The 22104-nt window shown below is 44.3% G+C and overlaps 1 protein-coding gene across 1 annotated transcript in view; it reads right to left on the bottom strand.

Moving 5' to 3' along the window:
- Positions 1 to 20127, bottom strand: part of LOC147120391 (mitogen-activated protein kinase kinase kinase 14-like) — a 93637-nt gene extending 73510 nt beyond the window's left edge. Inside the window, exons 1-3 of the mRNA XM_085984224.1 lie at positions 19703 to 20127; positions 18672 to 18752; positions 11519 to 11727 (exon numbers count right to left, since the gene is read on the bottom strand). Of these exons, the coding sequence (XP_085840350.1) occupies positions 11519 to 11727; positions 18672 to 18752; positions 19703 to 20063 (651 nt within the window). The 5' untranslated portion in view covers positions 20064 to 20127. The remainder of the gene's footprint in view (positions 1 to 11518; positions 11728 to 18671; positions 18753 to 19702) is intronic.
- Positions 20128 to 22104: the final 1977 nt, after the last annotated feature.

Genomic DNA, 22104 nt, shown 5'->3' with positions numbered 1-22104 from the left:
CATCCATTGATCACCCACTAAATTGGTCCAAATGGACTGTAAATAAGACTAGACCCTTTCCCTCAGATGGTTCATTTAACATAGAAAGAATTACTTGTCTCGAGGAATGTTTAACGGACAAGAGAGAAATAGAGAACAGCCAGATAAAAAGACTGCCTCTATGTTTGTTGAGTCAGAAAAAAAAAAAAAAGATTACCCCGAAGAAATACCTTTCTCCTCTATTATGGTAGGATAACAAGGTAACTATAGAAGGATGAATAGAGGGGAATATAGAGGAAGATGCGGTAGAGTAAGAGGGTATGGACAATCTGGTAATTGTTACAATTGCGGACAACCCGGACATTGGGCAAACCAATGCCCTGTGAAAAATCGTCAGAACAAAACCTCCAATAATGGACCTCCGTTAGAGAATAAAGGTCCTAATTTCACTGTCCATAACCCTTTTTCGGACCAGTCAGGAGGTTACCCTACAAACGGACAGGGATTTAGGAGAAATAGAGATCAGAATTACTGACTGACACCAGCAGCCCCAGGCGCCACAGACCACCAAATGCCGGTTGTTTCTTTAAATTCACGCAGCGAACCTGAAGTTAAAATGCAAATAGCTGGGAGACCTATGTCATTTTAGTAGATACAGGAGCAACCTTTTCAGTGTTAGGGAAAGGATATTCTGAAGGAATGCCTATTAATGGGAAAAAGACCCCGATAGCTGGATTGGCTGGAATACTACAACGCTTGAATCAATCGACTCCCCTCACAGTAAAAGTAGAAGAATTTGAGGAAGAACACTCCTTTCTGTTATCAGGAGATGTCTCTATGAATTTATGTGGAAGAGACTTGCTGTGCAAAATGAATGCTACAATCATTTGCTCCGCATCAGGAGTAACAGTAGAAATCCAAGTAGATAAGGCATATGCGTACCCAGTAACAGAAATAAAACACCCTGTTCTTTACGCATGGGAAATTGCCGACCCAAGTTTGAGTCCCAAACTTGTCAGTCTGTTAGGAGCGTGGGGATTCATTACAAGCTCCATAAAACAATACCAGGAATCCCTGAAACTAGGGAAATGGCATCCAAAATTGCACTGCACGGCCTGCTATGACAAAACAGGACAAGATTATCAGCCGTTTTTTAATTTAAAATACCTCCTAACTATTAGACTGCACAGCCCTATAAAGTTACAATTAATCCAGCTGCACCATTACCCAAAAGGTCACAGTATCCATTGTCAGAGAAAGCAGAAAAAAGGAATTGAGCCAGTGATGGAATCATTGTTAAAACAGGGAGTTAACGCCGGATAGAATAAAGGTTGTTTGCAACACATCGTTGCCAAAAACTAAAGGAGAAATGAAGCATTTTCTAGGAATGACTGGCTATTGTAGACAATGAATACATGAGCATGACAAATTTGGAAAAATTCATGGTTACCTGACTTCCTCGGGAACCCAGATTAAAAATGCACAAGAAGTGAAAAATCTTTTACTAGCTATTCAGAGACGTAAACAGATTGCAATTATTAAGTGCCAAGCGCACACGGGGCATTTGGACAAGGTTGCGCTTGGAAACGCTGCTGCAGATAGCGCTGCTAAGTCAGTAGCTATATCAAGTACTGAACGACAAGTTTCAGCCTTCCCTGTTAGTGAAAAGCCAGAGATACCGCAGCCCCCGTCCTTAGATGATGTGCTGACCCATCAAGATAGGGCCAGTTCTGATGAAGTAAAGGAATGGGTTGTTAATCATTGTTTTAAAAAACACTGACGGCTTATGGGTTCATCATGACGGCCGCATGGTGGCACCCAAATCATTACTATCACCAATTGCCCGATGTGTTCATAAATTCACCCATGCGGGCAAAGGGGGGATGGCGGACTATATCCTCAAGACCTGGTATGCACCAGGAATCTCAAAGTTGGCAAAACAAATATGTGAAAATTGTACTATCTGCCAGACCATAAATGCAGGGAAAATAAAGAAGGTACAGCCCGCATCCCACCCAAACCCCATGGGCCCTTTTGTACACTTACAAATGGATTTTATTGAACTACCTGTGTGTATGAGCTTTAAATATGTATTAGTTATTGTTGATATGTTTTCAAGATGGATTGAAGCGTTTCCTTGTAGAAAGAGTGACGCCACTACTGTTGCTAAATGTTTATTGAAGGACATTGTACCGCGCTTTGGGATACCAGCAAAACTGTCAAGTGACAATGGGTCCCATTTTATGGGAACAGTGATTAAGGAACTATGCAAAGCCTTACAGATTAACCAGCACCTCCATTGCAGTTATCATCCACAGTCGGCTGGACTAGTGGAAAGATATAACGGGATGCTGAAAAACAAGCTTGCAAAACTGTGTAAAGAAACTGGACTTAAATGGGTTGATTTGTTACCCATAGCTTTAATGACAATGCGGTCTGCTACCAACAGAACTACAGGATTGTCGCCTCACGAGATCGTCATGGGAAGACCACAAAGATTGCCCTTTTCGGCACCTTTAACAGCTAAATAAATGGACATTCATAAAATGGAGGAAGATATGTTGAGTTATTGCATTGCACTAACCAAATGTATTTCTAGTTTCCATCAACAGGTGAAGGAAGCCCAGGTCGATCCCGCTGAAGGAAAGTGCCATACTTTCGAGCCAGTAGATAACGTCTACATAAAAATCTTCAAGCGAAAGAATGGCCTTCAACCCAGATTTGAGGGACCCTTCCAAGTACTCCTGACCACAAACACCGCTGTAAAAGTAAAGGAGCGACCAACATGGATACTCGTGTCCCATTGTAAGAAGGCATCAGTTGAAGACGATACACTGCCAAGATGAACTGGATTTGGACTCTAATAAGACTGTTCCCTTTGTTAACGATAATTGAAACTGCCATATTGATTTATCAGATCCCCTGAAGGGCAAACCATGCATAGAAGAATGTGTACTTTTAAACAGTGATTTCTTTTATATTATATGCTATAACGAGACTATGAAGGTTCAGCTTCAGGATCACACTATGCAGGTACCCCCGTATCAACCCGAGTCTTAGGATTAGGCAGAATAAGATAGTAGAAGAAGATAGTGGACAGAAGCTTGATAAGCTATGGGTCACATGCCGTGATACTGTATTACCAAGTGACAAAACTGCGAACGGAGGGGTTATCTGCAATGGTAATTCAAGGGGAGGACTGGCCCTGACAGCTAAGTCAATGTTTTGTGATAATCCTTTTCATAACTATCATCAAGTTATCTGTACGCTAAAAGACAGAACCTTGCCAAATGCTGGATATGCAGCCACATCCCTGTGCATGCAGAGGGTGGAATACCTCTAAGGCCCATTCCCTTCGAAATAAAAGAGATGGTAGGGTGGTTATTACAGTCTAATACCACCTGGAATAAGGAGGCAGCCAGTACATTTCAGACCCAAAATAGTTTAAACCCAGATCAGTTGGAAAATGAATGGAAAAATGCAGGATACAACCTTATAAAATTTGAAGGGTGGTTTCATCCCCTATATGATAATCGAAGGAATCCAGAGAGTCTATTAGTTACGTCAATGGGAACCATAAATAAAACAAAAAGGAGAAGTCTGTCTTGTAAACGACAATGGAGAAGGATTGATGGTTGGATGGAGTGAGTGCAAATGTAACTACACTTTGACTAAAACTACTACTAAACCACCAGGTGCAATCGAATGGCCTTATTGGGGATGGTGGAATCTGTCCACAGTACAAAATTTGACTAGCAAAAAATCTGGAAAGGAGAATACGGAATAGGAATGATGCACCAGATATGGAACAAATTTGAAGCCTATAATAACACCTATTTCATCTGTGGGCATAGAGCATACCCCTGGTTACCACAAAATTGGACTGGGTCATGTTATTTGGGATATGTAGTGCCTTATATACATCACATTTCATCTTTGGATAGCCACCCTGGGACACGAGCAAAACGAGCCATTACAGAAATTGAAAGGTTCTTTGCTATAGCATTTCCCTGGTATGGAACAGGGAAGTTAACAAGAGAATCTATAAACATGGCAGCAGTGTTGGAACAAATAGCCAATGATACTGCAGATGCTCTTAGTGATGTAAACGCAGAAATGGTGGCTTTGCGCACTGTTGCCTTACAAAACCGCATGGCTCTGGACTATTTGTTGGCAAAAGGGGGCACATGTGCAATCATAAAAACCGAATGTTGCACCTATATCCCAGATAGCTCAGAAAATATCACCAACCTGGTAAACCACATAAAGGAGGCTGTAGAGAAACTACGTCAACCTGAACCATGGTCCATGTGGGATTGGATTTCAGGATGGGGAGGAGCACTAGGAAAGCAAATTTTGGAAGCTTTTATCGCAATTGTGATGATAATAATTTTAATTAGTTTATTGATTGGTTGTTTAAAATTATTGTGTACAAAAGTCCTTTCCTTATTAGCGTCAACTCCTCCGGTACCAATGATGTCTGAATATGAGGATATTAAGGGTGAGACCTTTGATGTAGAGTTTCTTAAACTTAGCGAGATAGATTGTCCTTAGAAAGGACAAAAGGGGGGAATGAGGAAATCTACATGATATAAGGGGTTAATTTCAAGTGCTTGCTGGGTAAAAGTTTTCAGACTTGACACTGGGCAAGTGTCGATGTGTAACTAGAGCTATTGCACGTACTCGAACTACAGCCAAGAACAGATGCCTGCCCACCTAATGAGAATGTAGAAGTGGAATAATGAGTTTCTTTGATGTACCAATGACCTGATAACTTGTGACCGAAAGCAAAGCTTGCCTCCCTTATATATGATTAAAGAGGACCTCCGGTTACACGATTCATGCCCTGTTATAGATTAACGGTTGACTTATGTGTCCAGGATCCTTCTGTCAATATGTTATTTCTACCTGATGATTAATCTAAAATGTATCCTGATAGAGGAACAAAGGGATTTCAATCAAACTTGTTTGTTACACTGTATAAATATAGAACGTTTACACTATCATTGGAATAGTAGCCTCACCCCTTGAGTGGAGGTGCTGATTCCCCTTGCAAGCGAAGTTAAATAAAAGGCCTGTCCGTCTGACGAATCCAAGTGTGTATTGAGTCATTACCCAGAGCTAAGAAGTAAGGCACTTCTACAAGGGGCCTAGAAGCTACTTCTGATCAGCCTCTGACGCGCAGCCTGAGAAGAGCCGCTCGCGTAGAAGTTCAGGCCAGCAGGCATCTTCTCAGCCACTGACAGAGATGTCCTGCACCTTATCTGAGGCTGCAGATCTGGCTGAAGCAGCTGGCACAGCTCAGTCACCACCTCCTTTCTAAATCGCAGCCTTCTGACACACTGCTCCTCCGGCATGTTCATGTAGGAAAACTGCTGTCGGAAAACCCTGCCAGCGTAAGGTCTGCTGTGGCGATGTCTGTTGGCCCTCCTCCATCTGGCCATGCCCGCCCCCCTCTCCCAGTGTCTCAGTGCCCTTTCCAGATGATTCAGCAGCAGGACGTTCCCCTCCAATGCAGCCGCCATAATAAGTGCCCACAGGAAGGTTCCCCGTTGTCAAGGCTCACCAACAGCAAGGTGATGGTCAGAAGGCTGAAGATCGTCTGCCTGCACTGGCTCAGTGGTCAAATGGCTCTCAGTGTGCAGCTCAGCAACTCTTTGTAGCTCTTGAGGAAGTTGTGCTCCAAAAATGGCTGCCGCTTTTAAGCCACACCAGTCCCCTTTAAATAACTCTCCTCCAGCCCGAGAGCGACTTGGTAAGGTTCCAGGTAAGCTGTCACTATTAGCGCCAGGCGCTACGGAGGGGGGCGCCACTGAATTTCCGGTCCGGGGCGCCCAAAAGGCGTTGCACACTCAAATGATGTCATAATCAGCCTGTGCCCGTGAGCGGGCGCTAAGATTTAGCGCCGGTGCTAAATGCATGCTCAATATGGGGCGAGGCGCTAAACGCCCTGCGCCCACCCGGAAATTGGCTAGCGCTCCATTTCTCGGCCTCTTTAGGCGTTAATCGGTGGCGCAACCAACCGAATTTCTCCCCCTATGTGTCATAGCCAAACCTAATCTTCTTTCATCCAACTTTCACACTTTCCAAAACGGGTTACTAGATAGTGATCAGGAACAGGAACCCTGGCTTCTTTGCATCTCCTCTCTAGCCCAGGGGTGCCAAGGGAAAATTGTAACATCTAATTACCACCCCTTTTGAGATTAGATAACTCTGCATAGACTAGGAATTGAACCAACAACCGTTTGGTTCGTGTGGCTTAGTACTCTACTGGCCTTAGTTGGTATATTTGCAGTAGGATGAGGGTGAGTGTGAGGGATGGCTAGTGAAATGGGGAAGTGGTAATGTAGATAGAGAGGGATGGGTGGAGGTGCAAGGTAATTGGTGTGAGTAAGGATGTGCAGGAGTAGGGTAGGGAAGGCAGAGTGATGTGGATGTGATGAGTGGCACAGCAGGATAAGGTTGAGTGTGGCTTTGCAGTAATGTTTCGTGATCTACTGAGATCATTGAAAGGTTGGCGCCACTGCAGCCTGATCCTCCTGACCACATCCCTGATTGTGCCCTCCTGTGCAATGTGCAACCAGGCTGCGTTGGTGTCCTGGGGTGGTCTCTTCTGCCATGAGAGGGGAAGAGAACCTACCTGTGTGCTGTGACTCCCGCCATAAGCATATGGAGGGAGTCATGGGAGAGCCTGGGTGCAGCCGTGCATATTTGTGCAGCACTTGTCAGTGTTTGCAGTTCCTCAATGCTGCAGAACACTGACAGCACAACTGTCAAAATCCATTTGGACATGGCCCCTTTAAGGAAACCGGCTGATGACGCGTCATCAAATGGCATCATCAGACCCGCTTCCTTTTAATTGGCCAGGAACCTCGCAGGGTGGGCTTAACGAGCCCAATTAATGTAAAGTCACTTGGAGAGTGCGGGCTGCATTAGGCAGTGGGCTGGGACTGCGACACCGACCCCAGCCGCCCCAGACTCACCTCGGTTGGCGAAATCGCGTCCTCAATCTTTGCTATTTTGACAGCTGACCCGCCTCTGAACCCGCCTCTGAGTGCCGGCAAAATTCAGCCCATTTCCATTACAATGACATCATACACTATCAATGCAACGATGTGTTTAAACTTGATTCATTTCAGTATAGTCCTGATTTTGCAAGGCCCGACGTTGCTGGCAGGGCTTCACATGCAGCACACATAGGTTGTGAAGCTGGGTGTGTAACCTGAATTGCCAGCCCAATTTTGTGAGGCATGATTTAGGGTAGGGGAAGCATCATATTAATATGAACATGAAACAAATCAAGTTTTGCACCAAATTTCATGAGTTTGAGTGAACCTCAGCCCACAGCATTAGCTGCACCCATAAAATTGGGCACATCTGTGCTGGAGCAAACAAAGTATTGCATTGATCATTGGGAAAATATTTTTGTCAAATATTTTTCTAGTAAGTAGCTGCAGCAATCCAAGTAGCACCTCAGAGGTTGGAAGGATTGAATTCACTGTGCCAAATCCCATACTGCTATAAGATCTGGATGAAGATGAACACTTCATGAAGGGACATCATCAGGAGATCCAAAGTCACCTCAGGCAATTACCATCTCGTCCAGCTTCTAATCTCTTTTACTTCTTTTGGTTCTTTTATTCTTTTGTCCGATCGCAGCCCTGCCTTCGATCTAGTTCCTTTTCTCTCCAGTTTTGAAGAAGGGTCAAACCCGAAACGTCAACTCAAATTTCTCTCCACGGATGTTGCCTGACTTGCTGAGTTTTTCCAGCATTTTCTGTTGTTATTTCAGGCACTATATGTGCCCTCGTCACTTCCACAGGACCATGTGTTCAGATCATGCCACTTCAACCTAAGATATCAGACGAGGCCAGTCTTCGGTGCCTCTTCTTCACTGCAGATGCAGATGAAGCAATAGCGTCTGCTGCAGCCTGATGTACAGACATCATGGACTGGGGCAATTCCTCCTGTTGGTGTCAAGGCTGCAACATTATTAAGCTTCTGTGCCACAGGATTCTTCTAGGTGCTCACTGGGGACATCTGAAATTTGCACAGATTGCAGAATTCCCCCAAGTCCAGGGCGTCATTAACTGCACCCATGTCACCCTGCGGGCTCCTTCACACGATCCAACTGCCTCCAAGGGCTTCCACTCCATTAATGTGCAACTGGCAGCACATCATATAGTTTTGTGCCCACTTTCATGGCAGTTGTCATGATGCTTTTATCTTGCATCAATCATCCATCCTCCCACTCTTTGACCGTATACAACAAGTGAGATGCTGGCTGTATGGGCACAAGGGCTATCTCCTTTTTTTTATTTGTTCATGGGATCTGGGCAATGCTGGCATGGCCAGCATTTATTGCCCATCGCTAATTGCCCTTGAGAAGGTGGTGGTGAACCACCTTCTTGAACTGCTGCAGTCTGTGTGGTGAAGGTACTCCCACAGTGCTGTTAGGTAGAGCGTTCCAGGATTTTGGCCCAGCGACGATGAAGGAACAGCGATATATTTCCAAGTCAGGATGGTGTGTGACTTAGAGGGGAACTTGGAGGTGGTGGTGTTCCCATGCGCCTGCTGCCCTTATCCTTCTAAGTGGTAGAAGCCACGGGTTTGGGAGGTGCTGCCGAAGAAGCCTTGGCGAGTTGCTGCAGTGCATCTTGTAGATGGTACACACTGCAGCCACCGTACACCGGTGGTGAAGGGAGTGAATGTTTAAGGTGGTGGATGGGGTGCCAATCAAGCGGGCTGCTTTGTCCTGGATGGTGTCGAGCTTCTTGAGTGTTGTTGGAGCTGCACTCACCCAGGCTTTGGGGAGTCAGGAGGTGAGACACTCGCCACAGAATATCCAGCCTCTGACCTGCTCTTGTTGCCTCAGTATTTATGTGGCTGGTCCAGTTAAGTTTCTGGTCAATGGTGACCACCAGGATGTTGATGGTGGGGGATTCAGTGATGGTAATGCCATTGAATGTCATGGGGAGATGGTTAGACTCTCACGTGTTGGAGATATCAAGTATCCAAAGCAAGTTTCACTTTTGTCCCAGGCCCCGTCCCCGGCCCCGCATGGGCGTGAGGAACCAGAAATCGCCACTTGGCCCAGAAGCTCATGGTCAGTGGTCCGCCGTGTTGTCAAGGAGCTGGCATCCAGTCTCAGCTGGCCCGCTCCGCTCGGCTCATTAGTAACAGACACGAGGAGAAGCGAGAGCTGGTATGGCCATCAACACCATCGGCCTCATCAGCACTCTATCAGCTCCAGTGACACTTTACCAACCTCACTGACACTTTACCAACCTTAGAGACAGTCTACTAACTTCAGTATAACTCTACCAACATTGGCAACAGTCTACTAACTTAAACAGCACTCTACCAACTCTCAACTTCAGCACCAGCAGCAACTTTCACATAAGTAAGTAAAACCAAAATAATAATAAATATATATGTTTAATTGTATAACTAATCTTTATAGAGAAAATTACTTGTGTTGTGTCCATGGAATTTTTATAACATGGGAGGGGGGCCTCAGAAGCAAAAAGGTTTAGAGCCCCTGAGGTAGAGGACACTGATGACATGGAGGATGGTGAGGAACTGGAAGGGCTCCAACACCTACCTGCAACCAGAGCTCTTCGGCAGCAGTTTATTGAAGAGTGCTTCAGCTGAACAATCCCGTTCCCCAGCATTAACAGTCATTACCAACATCTATTCCAGTCCTTTAAATCTCGAATAAACTACGTCCGCCCAAAGACCAACATTGTTATTCATGTCAACCAACATTGCAGGGTCATCAGCTACTACAGGAACACTCTCTGCACACAGAGATTTCAAAAACAATCATTTTATTAGCCTTCACAAATGCCTACACACTAATTAATACCTTGATGTGAGCCTCTAGTGCCTGTCTTAACTGCTCTCTTACCTACTCTAGTGCTCTTACAAGGTGCTTCCTCAGTGGCTGCACCATGGGAGGTGGAAGGCTGGTTATGGCAGAAAGTCCAAGAAAATTCAAGGCCATTGTAGTGTAGCTCCTGTATACTGTAGTACCGGCAGTGACCACACCTGTATATAAGCCTTGAGCATGCCTCTGTACTGTTAGTCTTTAGACTACCCGCCTCCAGTAAACACCTGTTGATTGTTAATTTACAGCCTCCGTCTAGTTATTGGAAAACATCATACTTTAAGAATCACAGATTCAACAGCCATAATCTCAGAATTTTAGCTAAATGTATTAAAAGCAAATCCAGGAGAAAAACCTTTTACAAAGGGTTGCAACACACTGCTCCAATAGGCTACAGATGCAAAGCCAATTGAGGTGCTTAAAACTGAGACAGGTAAGGATTTAAGGGATAGCAAAATACTGCAGATGCTGGAAATCCAAAATAACAACAGAAAATGCTGGAAAAACTCAGCAGGCCAGGCAACATCTGTGGAGAGAAAATAAAGTCAACGTTTCGGGTGAAAACCCTTTGTCAAGACTAAAGAAGCACAGGAAATGAAATAGATTAAGAGGCCAGGCTGGGAGAGAACAAAAGAGAAGAGACATTAAGAGGTATTCAAAACGAGACGAGATGGTGATAGGAATAGTGGAGACAAAATGTGGTCTCCTCTACATTGGGGAGACCAAACGCAGATTGGGTGACCGCTTTGCGGAACACTTCCATTCAGTCCGTAAGGGTGACCCCGAGCTTCCGGTCGCCTGTCATTTTAATTCACCGCCCCATTCCCACTCGGACCTCACCGTCCTCGGCCTCTTGCATTGTTCCATGGAAGCGCACCGTAAACTCGAGGAACAGCACCTCATCTTCCGATTAGGCACTTTACAGCCTTCCGGACTCAATATCGAGTTCAACAATTTCAGATCATAACCTCGGCCCCTATTACATTTTTACTTATATTTTTTATCCACACCTTTGTTTTGGCCTTTCCCCCCCCTTTTTTTTCTCTCTCCCACATGGCAGCTGTCTCCCATTCTGCCAGCGCATTTCACACCTAATGTAGAGCTGTCTTTTGTCTCCACTAGTCCTATCACCATCTCGTCTCGTTTTGAATACCTCTTAATGTCTCTTCTCTTTTGTTCCCTCCCAGCCTGGCCTCTTAATCTATTTCATTTCCTGTGCTTCTTTAGTCTTGACAAAGGGTTTTCACCCGAAACGTTGACTCTATTTTCTCTCCACGGATGTTGCCTGGCCTGCTGAGTTTTTCCAGCATTTTCTGTTGTTATTAAGGATTTAAGGGATGTGGATCAAGACAGTGAGGTGAATTATAAAGATATAAAGCTGCCAGGCGAACAAAATTGCAGAGCAATCATGATCGGTCAAATGGCTTGCACCTGTTCCTATCCTAGCATAAGGAAAATGGGCAAACACCAAAATAGAATCAATTCATAACTAATGTTCACTTTTGTGGGAATTATGAACAACAGATAATTACAGCATCTGCAGTTTCTTATACTTTGGTAAATATGGACTCCTGTTCCTCAACAAATCATCGCTTTCTAGAATTCTACTGCATATTATAGAAACAAATTTAAAATGTGCACAACACTTACTTTATTTGCTGATAGTTCTTCATGCTGATTGTTTCTGTCTTCCCAGTTTTTATTTATTTCATTTTCACAGTTGAATGCATTCCTGAAACCTTCTTCTTGGTTCCTAGGTTTGCCTGTTTTCTGGATTGCTTCAGATTGTGTTGGATATAGCTGGATTTGTGCCCCGGCAACTACATCATTGAGATAGAACCAGTGTGGGTCGGTTCTGTCTGTTAAAGTTATAAGAATATCAATATGTTTTTACATTGCTTTTGTTTTTAATAGAGACAAAACTATAAAATGGAAAGGATTTGTTTAAATCATGTAGCAGGAAAAAGCCTGTATTTTCCTGTTATGTTCTCAAAGGCCCTTCTACTGCTGATAAGGAAAGCTTTCGAAATGCTGGCTTTTAACACAGCAGAGGGTGCCATATGTGCATACATCAGAGGATGGTTTAGGGGTCAATAAATAGGGAGTAACAGTCTGGTGTGAAAAGGGTATGAGGCCTCTCTTCTCTGTTTGGTAAACTATTTGAAACAAATGGTTAGTTGTAAAACATGAGGTAAGGGTTGCATTCGGCAGGAAAAGAACCATAAACCAAAAGGATATAAGACAGATGCCATGTTTTACTTACAAAGAAGGAAAGAACGCTATATTTGAGTCCCGGGGTGTGAACAGGCTTGGAGAAGCCATCTTCACGATTTCGTATTAAATCTATGCACAGTAAGTTTTGGATGCAGGGTTAACGTGCGCTGTTCTGTATAGGTGTTGAAGATTAATGTTTTGTCGGTGATAAGTGAAGTGAATTATCAAACATATTACTGTCTCTAGTTGTACAAATCTATTTAAAGGATAAGGAAGGAATTATCCAACATACCTGTTGCAATAAATGGAGTCACAGACTTGGATTGAACAATTAAAATTATCCTACATCAGAATCTTGTGTAAAATGCATTCTCTTTCATACTGGCTCTTGTTAAAACACTTTGGCCTGGATATTAATGCAGAGGTGGGTTCCGAGCCAGGGTGTGGGGAAATTGTGTGCGCGGAACCCAGAAGCAAATTTAGCAGGTCGGAATGTCCAATTTCAACATGGCTGCCTAATTATAATTTTACTTTCGGATTTTGCGTCTCCAAGCTGCGAGAGCAGGCATTATGCGCGTGCACATGATGCGATCTAAACCACTATTTAATGGGCCAATGCAAAAATGGAATTTGGAGGTTTTACAAGGAGACGGTGGGAGTTATTCAAGATGGATTCAGGACGAACAAGGGCAGCTCTGATATTTAACGATGCTTCCCTTGAGTTACTGCTGGGTGCAGTCAGGAGCAGGAGCGAGATAATTCTCCCCAGCAACGGGCGAAAGAAACTTGCTGCTCTCACCAAGAAGACGTGGTTGGAGGTGGCCGAGGAGGTGATCAGCAGGAGCGTTATATCACGTTCTTGGATACAGTGCAGGAAGCGGTTTAATGACCTAACCTGGTCAGGAAAAGTGAGTAAAGTTGCTGCTTTTCATACATCCTTTCACTTGTTTCGTGATGAATGTCCATATATCTTCTTCTTTTGTATGGTAGTAACAAAAAACAAATCAAATGTCAATATCTAAGTTAGATATCCGGCCCAAAGCTTCCGCTGTAACAGCGTGGATATCTTGTAGGCTGCCTGTGAATTTCCTCTGAGGGCAGCGCTCAATGATGTGTTCCAGGGTCTGATTAGGAGCTCCACAGTCGCATGATGAGAATGCTTTAATCTTCTATCTATGGAGAAGGTGGCAGCATCTACCATGACCAGTTCTGAGGCGGTTGATGGTTGTCCACTGTTTGCGAGGAATATTTGATCCTTCAGGTTGTACTGTGGGATCCTCTATAAGGAATCCATTCCGTATGTTGCAGGTCTTCTAAGCATTTCGCTATCGGTCATCAAGGCTGAGGGGAGATCACTGAAGGGTTTCGGCGATGGTCCAAAATGGCCTTCTAGATTTGAGATGGGTTGGAGGTAGGTTGTTCAAGTCGGTCTGAATTGGCATGTCTTCGCTGGTGTAGCGGTTGTATTCTCTGGAGACTGCATATTTGCAGCGTAGGTGTGGTGGTGCGATGTTTGCAAGCACGGGCAGCCAAGGTGTTGGTGTTGATAAAAGCGTACTGATGATAATTCCCATAGTAGAGTTCAGCTGGACAGCAACGATTAGACATACGGACTTGATAGCCATGCCGGAGAGCAGTACTTCACTGTAGAGTACACCAGGGCGAGTGCTGCAGTATGGAGAATTTGAGCATCTGCTCCCTATTTGGATCCGGCAAGTTTCTGGATCAAGTTGACCCTACTGTTTAGTCTCTTCCCAAAGTTCTGGAGATGCTGTCTATATGACAGGATGCGATCGAGCGTGACTCCTAAATAGGAGTTTTTTTTGGCATGGTTTACCTCTGCACCATAGAAGGAGACTTTCAAAGCTTGGTTTGATGGGTGTTGAGATGGAATGTCGAGTTGACGGTCCTTTGCAGGTTTGACTGAAGTCACCATCAGCGGATGTAGGCCTCCATCCTCTGTAACTCACTGGACAGGGTCTCTTTGGTGACAGAAAGATTCATGTTTTGCATGGCCAAGGCAATGTCATCAGAATATACAAACTTGCGGGACTCTGTTTCATTGAATAACATGGGTTCCAGGACAGAACCCTGTGGGAGTCCATTCTTCAATGTCCTGTATCTGCTCTTCTGGGTGCCAGTGTACACGTGGAAGCGTCGGTTGCCAAGCATGGAGTTGAGAAGATGGATCGTTGTTCTGCAAGGTAAAATGGTGGAGAGCTTGAAAAGCAGTCCATGCTTCCATACTATGTCATATGCCACTGACAAGTCCATGAGTGCCACAGCAATCTTGAGCTGGGACTGGAAGCGTGCTTCGATGTGCGTTGTTAACGCTATCACTTGGTCGTAGCAGTTACAGTCGCTCCGGAAGCCCACTTGCTCTTTAGGGATGGTTGGCTCGATGATGGGGGCTAGTCTGTGGAGTAGTAGCCGCTCCGGCACTTTATAACAAGTGCAAAGTAAGGAGATCGGGCGGTAGCTGAAGGCCTTACAAGCATTATTCCCCTGCTTCAGGAGGGCAATTATTTTAGCCGCTCTCCAGCTAGATGGAATTTTACCGGTTGCCAGTACCTCAGAGAAGAAGGAGGACAACGATCTCTTCGCTTTGGGTCTCAGTCCATTTAAGAATTCTGTGTAAAGACCATCTGGATCAGCAGCTTTTCCAGATTTGGTTGTCGACAGGGCTACGTTTAGTTTGTCGAAGGTGAATGGATCAGACATAGTTGACAATCTTGGTGCCGCCATCAAGTTTGTCCCATATATGATGGGATCCAGTGGGGGATGTGCAAGGGGTGCATGCTTGGTTGAAGGAATGTTTTGTTCAAAGGTGGGGTGGGGGGGGAGGAGAAGGAGGAGGACGAGGAGCAATATGAAGATGGAGCATCCATCAGCAGACCAGCTGTGTAACATTGCTGCTCGGGATGCCAGGGATGCACTCATAGCTCGAAGGTTAAGTTAGTTAGTCAGACTGGAAGAAAAATTAAATCCTTTGCCACCTTCCCCCCGACCCATGCACCCTCCCCACCCCACATGGGTGGGGGGAAGGTGGCAAAGGATTTAATTTTTCTTCCAGTCTGACTAACTAACTGAACCTTTGAGCTATGAGTGCATCCCTGGCATCCCGAGCAGCAATGTTACACAGCTGGTCTGCTGATGGGTGCTCCATCTTCATATTGCTCCTCGTCCTCCTCCTCCTCCTCCTCCTCTTTTTCAATGGTCTTGTCATCAGAAGATGATTGATGAGTGCCTTGGTCGTCCTCCACCTCTAATCCTCGCAGTTGTACAGAACGCAGCACACCACTATGATTCTGGAGACTCTCGCTGTCAAGTATTGAAGGGCACCTCCAGACCTGTCTAGGCTCCTGAAACACATTTTCAACATGCCAATGGCTTGCTCGTTGACACATATGGTGGTAATATTTTAGTGCACTGATGCCCTTACACCTCATTGGTGGGGTTCCTCACAGATGTCATGAGCCAAGTTTGAAGGGGGTATCCTTTGTCTGCTACAAGCCAGCCCTTAAGTCTGTTTCCTGGTATGCAGATGTCTGGAATGTTGGACTGCTGCAGTATAAAAGCATCATGGCAGCTCCCAGTGAATCTGGCGCACACCTGCATGAACCTTCTCCTGTGGTTGCACACCAGCTGTACGTTGCTAGAATGAAATCCCTTGCCGTTGATAAATACTCCTGATTGCTCTGGATGTCCTCGGATTGCCACGTGTGTGCAATCAATGGCACGCTGTACCTGTGGGAAGTTCAGCCAGAGGCGCAAATTCAACTGCCCGCTCATTCTGGTTATTGTTGTTGCAGGCAAAGTTAACATAAGTTGACGCCTTGGAAGACAACCCACCCGTGACCTGAGATGTCTCTGGTGGCACCCTGGAAGGAGCCAGAGGCAAAGAAATTGAGGGCAGTGGTGACTTTGACAGCGACAGGCAATGCGTGGCCACCAGGTCCAGCAGGAAGCAACTCTTCTTGAAGCAGGCTGCAGATATTTGCGACCACCTACTGTGTCAATCTGAGCCTGCAGAGGCACTGTTCTTCAGCTAGGTCAAGGAAGCTGAGTCTCTGTCTGTAGACCCTCTCACATGGGTAGTGCCCCATGTAACCTTGTCCCCTCTGTTGCTCTCCTCTCTGTTGTTCTCCATTCAGTTCTTCTCTCTCTTGTGCACCCCTCTCTTGTGCACCTTCAGCTCCCACCACAGCACAAACTTGCTACCATGGATGGTGATTGTCCTCCTCGTTCAAATTCCAAGCAAAAGCACCCATGGCGCCGACACCCCCTCCCCCCACCACACATCCTGATGTTGTCTGTTTGAAAGCCTCCAAACTTCTGCAACATGTGTGCCACCATGTTGCTCAGTGGGTAGCACTCTTGCCTCTGAGTCAGAAGGTTGTGGTTTCCAGAGACTTGAGCACAAAAACCTAGGCTGACACACCAGTGCAGTGGTGAGGGAGTGCTGCACTGTCAGAGGTGCCGCCTTTCAGATGAAATGTCAAATCGAGGCCCCATCTGCTCTCTCAGGTGGACATAAAAGGTCCTCTGGCACTATTTCAAAGAAAAGCAGGGGAGTTATCCCTGATGTCCTGGCCAATATTTATCCCTCAAACAACACAACAAAAAATAGGCTATCAGGTCATTATCACATTGCTGTTTGTGGGAGCTTGCTGTGTGTAAATTGGCTGCCGTGTTTCCTACATTACAACAGCGACTACACTTCAAAAAGTACTTCATTGGCTGTAAAGTGTTTTGGGATGTCCAGTGGTCGTGAAAGGCGCTATATAAATGCAAGTCTTTTTTTTCTTTTACCACAGGTAACTCTCAGCATAACATTTGCCAGAGGGAACTGTAAAAGCAACTGTAAGCACTGAGCCTTTTTTCATATCGGGGAATCAGAAATGTAAACATTCCCATGAAGTGCCATTCATTCTTGCCTCCATTTCACTGACGAGATTCTCGAGCCTCAGGAGACCCATGCTGGTGGTGTTAATTTTAAATCCCTGGTAAATTCTCTTCAAATGAGTCTTATTAGCATATGATAATGAGCGACCCGCCTCCGGCGAACAGGTTACTCGCATGCACCCAAACAAGCCACCGTTAAATCCAGATGTGGGCGCATTGCAGATGGGTTAGAGTTGGGTTTGAGAATTTTGAAATTTTTACCTTCCCACTCGTTCCCAACCCACCCACCCTTGGGGGTTAAAATTCTCCCCTTAGTACAAGTACAGGAATCCCGCCCCAACCGCGGTTTTGCCATACGCGGATTTCAAGTATACACGGTTTCCTCTCTGCGGCAACTTTTGCCAACCGCGGCAGTAAATTTTGCGTATATGCAGTTTTTAATTTAGGATTAAGGTAAATAACTTGATTTTATTGCTTTTATATGCTATTTTATTGTGTTATTTGAACATTTATACTGTATTTGTCAACCGCAGTTTTACTAACCATGGGGGTTTTCAGGGACGTATCCCCCACGGTTGGGGCGGGATTATTCTATTTGATCAGTTACCTCATTTTGTTTTTTTTGCTACTTCTGCCAAAACTACAAGGAGCAAAGCAGAAACTAGAGAAATTAATATAATTTAATCTTTAATAAATTAAGGGGGAAAAATTCAGTTGGTTTGCGCCTCCCGTTAGCGCCTTGAGAGGGCGCTAATGGGGCGCAAAGCAACTAGCGCCCGGGCGAGGCGATGTTTGCGCCGCTCGCGAAATTAACTAGACATTTTGCGGCGGTGCTAAACACTACCGCCACAATCTCCTGCGCCGGCAGATCGTGACGTCAGTCGAGCGTGCAATGCCCCGGTAGCACCCCGGACTGGATATTGAGTGGCGCCCCTTGCCTTAACACCTGCCGCTAGCAATGACAGGTTGAGGGGAGCGTTTTGCAGTCAGGAAGGGACTGGGGGAGCGCTATTTAAAGGCGACCACTTTCTGCCTTTTTTTGTTGGTGACATTTTTGCACCATGCATTCTGAGAGAGAGAGAGAGAGAGACTTCTGGAGAGATTCAATGCCTTGTGAAGGAGTTTTGGGTACTGAGCAGCACTTTGCAGGTTCATTTTGATTTGCCCTTCCTTGTATCGATTTATAAGAGATTGTGGGGGCTGCACTTTGAGCTCTTTCCCTGGGTCTCTCCATTGTTCTTTCCAGCAGATTTGATGTACACGTCTCTCCAGGCCAAGATTCAAGGCTGCAATGAGCAGGGTGTGGATGGAGAGCAAGATTGACCCTCCCCTTTAAGAACTGGCCGGCGCCATTGTGTCTGTGTTCCATTGCTGACTGACATCACATGAGCTTCGCCAGCGCTCTGAGGTAGTGCCTCGCTCCTCGGCCTTTGCACCTTAAGACAGGTGTGAAGCGCCTGATTTAGCGCTCCAATCACCTCCAGGGGTGATAAAAGCCAAGTTTGCCATCGGAGGCGATAATTAGCGCCAGGCGCTAAACTTTGCGCACGGCCGATAATTGCGCCCCAAACGGGGCGATACTGAATTTTTCCTTCTAAACAAATGAACATTTATTATTTAGTAGTCATTCCCCTGTGGTGATGCACATGGGTACTCAGGAATAATTGTCTCAGATTATACTTACAAAGTAAATCGTTAGGTTCTGACTCCATTAATTCCAGCCAACGTTCAGTTTTGGTGAATGACAAACTCGCTTGGTAGAAGTCTGAAATGAATATAATTGCTTTTGTTGTCATTTTTATCAATCATAAGAGTAAAGAAAAATAATGAAAGGTCATTCAGGATTATTATGAAAGTCCATGTTATAATTCAACTTACAGGTTTTAAAATACTTTAGGTTCCATCATGGTGATAATACAGCATGTTTCTCCCAGTCTGCGTTATTCTCATCAAATATTTGGTCAAACATCACCAAGGTAAAATAACTTTCCAGACAAGAGATATAGGAGCAGAAACTGGAACTCAGTGCAACGGTTTTCAAGGTGGAAAATGAGGGCACAATTTAGTAGGCCAACATCCTGTGCCCGAACAGCGTGGGTAACACGCCCGACGTCATTTTGCTTTGGGCGCTCTGGAGGCATTCCTGGCATGAGCCAAAATCAGGGGCTAGGACACTTGCATATAAGAACGTAAGAAATAGGAGCAGGAGTAGGCCCTTCGAGCCTGCTCCGCCATTCAATGAGATCATGGCTCTCACCTCACCTCACCTCTGGAATTCAGCTCCTTTGTCCATGTTTGGACCAAGGCTGTAATGAGGTCTGGAGCCAAGTGGTCTTGGCGGAACCCAAACTGAGGTGTTAAACTGTAAAGGGGCTGCGCACCCCCCAAACATTAGAGGGAACATTGGTAGGAAGTTCCAGGATTTTGACCCAGCTGTTGTCTGCCTAAATTCAATTGAATTCTTCCCCTCACCTTCCCCTCCCGCCAAATAATTGATCGAATTCCCATTAAGCCACCAGTGTTAAAATGTTATTGCTTTGTTAAACCTATGCTGTAAAATACAATTAACATTACCACCACCTAATTAGACTTCTCTGTCTAAATGGACATTATCAGCATGGTGTAAACGGGGTCTTTGAATTACCAGCAGGCAGATTATCACCGCAATGCATTTTCATCTGGTGACTGTTAAATCTACTTTCAGCACTAATATACCTTTTAGAAGCTGATTAGCATATTCGTTTTGCTGAAATTGTGTCGGACACGAATGGAAACGCTTTGCTTTTCTGTGGTACGGTTGCTTTAAAGTTGAACTTTGATTTTCAATATTGGAACTGCTGGGCTTGGAAGAATGAACATCTTTTCTGTCTTCTTCTGTGGTATTCTTTATTTTTTCTTGTGGACTTTGCTGCTTTTCACAATATGTTTCAACCACAATTTGTGGGGTTTGTACTTCATTTACTATATCCTCACATTCTGGAGCGGGATCAGGTCCTGGAGATGGGTCAGCTAAACCTTTTAGAATGGAGCGTAGTTCACGAGTGGCAGTAGAAGAATATTGTGATGCCTCAGACATATTTTCATTGCACAGTGGCGAGGTTACTGCAGCATATTGCTCCCCAAATATGAACTGAAGACCTGAAACTGAGAAAAACAAGACAAACACTATTGTAGTTAGTCATCATCATCTAACTGAGGCACTCCTTTCTGTACAGCTCATTGAGCAAGAGTGCCCAGCTTTTTGACTCTGTGGACTTGTTTAGTGTTTACCATGGAACCATCAGAGCCACAATAAACTTTGTAATGATAACATCTTAGCCCCCTCATCCCCGATGAACAAGATTTCAACCCCCCGGAATAATAACCATGGGTGAACTGGTGAGATAATAAGACCATAACATTTAACATTCACTCCCTAGGATAATCATTGCACCCTGCTGCTGTGTGAAAGGTGACCGAAGAGCAAGCTGATTTAAATAAATGAAGGTCCAGATGACGAGTGTAAAAATTCAACAGGAATTCCTGTTCTAAGATTATCATCGTATGATTTGTGAACACAACTAAATATTTTTGTGGATTGCAAGGCAAAAATATATTGAAACATGTTTTGTCAGTGTAATGGGCATACTTACTATAGATAAACTGACTAGGAAGTCACTTTCGTTTAAAAATGTAACTTTTTGAGGTAGCTTACTCGAAAAGTAAGTCCAGTGTTTAAAAAAGTAAGCAGTAAGAAAATGTTAAGCAGTCACTTCAATACATAAAAACAAATTACAAATTTCAAATTATTAACACTCTAAAACAGGTGATCCAAGCTTTGGGGAAAATTCGCAGAATCCGATTAGACAACAAAACTGAGGTCTGAAATATTGCTTTCCGATTAAGATGAGGTAAATTATAGAAATAACTTAAGCATATGCAAAACATTCAACTTGAAGATTTTCAGTGCAAATGTCTCAGAAGAAAAACCTGTTTAAAGAATTCATAAAAGCCAACCTACAAAACATGACAGCGCTGTCAAACAGCTTCAGAAAAGCTGATAACTCAAAAAACTGCATACACTTGGAAAAAAAGTCCTGACTAAAGCTCTATGAATAAGGTCACTGCTTCAAGGCAGTTGATAGGTTAAATTCCTTTTCGTTACATTGGATTTCAGGCTAGTTAAAACAACATATGTTAAAGTTCCACACAATTCACCATTCTGTTTTATTCAAACTTAAGCAGTTTTTTATGGTGGTACACCGGCAGTATGACAGGAGCAGCTGTGTTTTATTTGTATAGATTCACTTCAACTCTAGCCTCAGTATTAAGTTACTATAGATTGTTCATCAGACTGTTCTGATGTTGAAGTGCCACACTCCAGTGGATGGAATAAGCTTTGTCATCTGCCTAACCATGAACTCTTTTAAATGATTAAATCAAGAAATATAAATTTTTGCTCATTATTAACTGAATCAGATATGCAGTTACAAAGGTTTAACAAGTGAGCCTCTATTCAGAAATTAAATGCATGTACAAAACAACTTACCTTATTCACCTCTGGAGTTTATGTCTAATTTTCCCCGTCAGGACCTCACTTTTTATTCAACTGGTGAACTTAGCATTGGAACTTTGTTCAGATTCTCGTCTTCTGTGGTTGGTTTTGAAATTTGCATTTCAAAGATTGGTCTCTAGTCAGACAGAAATAATTTTGCATAGAATAAAACCTATATTTCAGAGAATATCTGACAACCACAAACTACTGATCTACATTTCACACTTAAATTCTGGTCAGAAACCACAAAAAGTTCCCCCCAAATTCTTCACATAGCGTTAATGGCCCATAATTTGCAGTAGGAGTGAATCTAACGGTGTCTGCTGTTAGTTAGACTTGCGCTTGCCCGTTTAGGTTTCAACATTTTTACGTGGTAAGTTGCTGAAAGAGCAAGCTGATTTTATTTTATTCGTTCCTGGGATGTGGGCGTCACTGGCAAGGCCAGAATTTATTGCCCATCTCTAAATAATGCGAATGTTGCAGCGAGGGAAACATGGCAACTGGGACCTGAGTGAACAGGGAAAGCGACTGTGTATCTCTATAAAGAATCAGATTGAAGGATTGTGAAATTAACAGCACAAAG

This window comes from Somniosus microcephalus, chromosome 4 (genome assembly GCF_052327205.1).
Source record: "Somniosus microcephalus isolate GS21.2 chromosome 4, FLI_Smic_1.0, whole genome shotgun sequence".
Taxonomy (NCBI): Eukaryota; Metazoa; Chordata; class Chondrichthyes; order Squaliformes; family Somniosidae; genus Somniosus; species Somniosus microcephalus.
The sequence above is the reverse complement of the archived record's forward strand: the minus strand, read 5'-3'. Positions and strand labels throughout refer to the sequence as shown.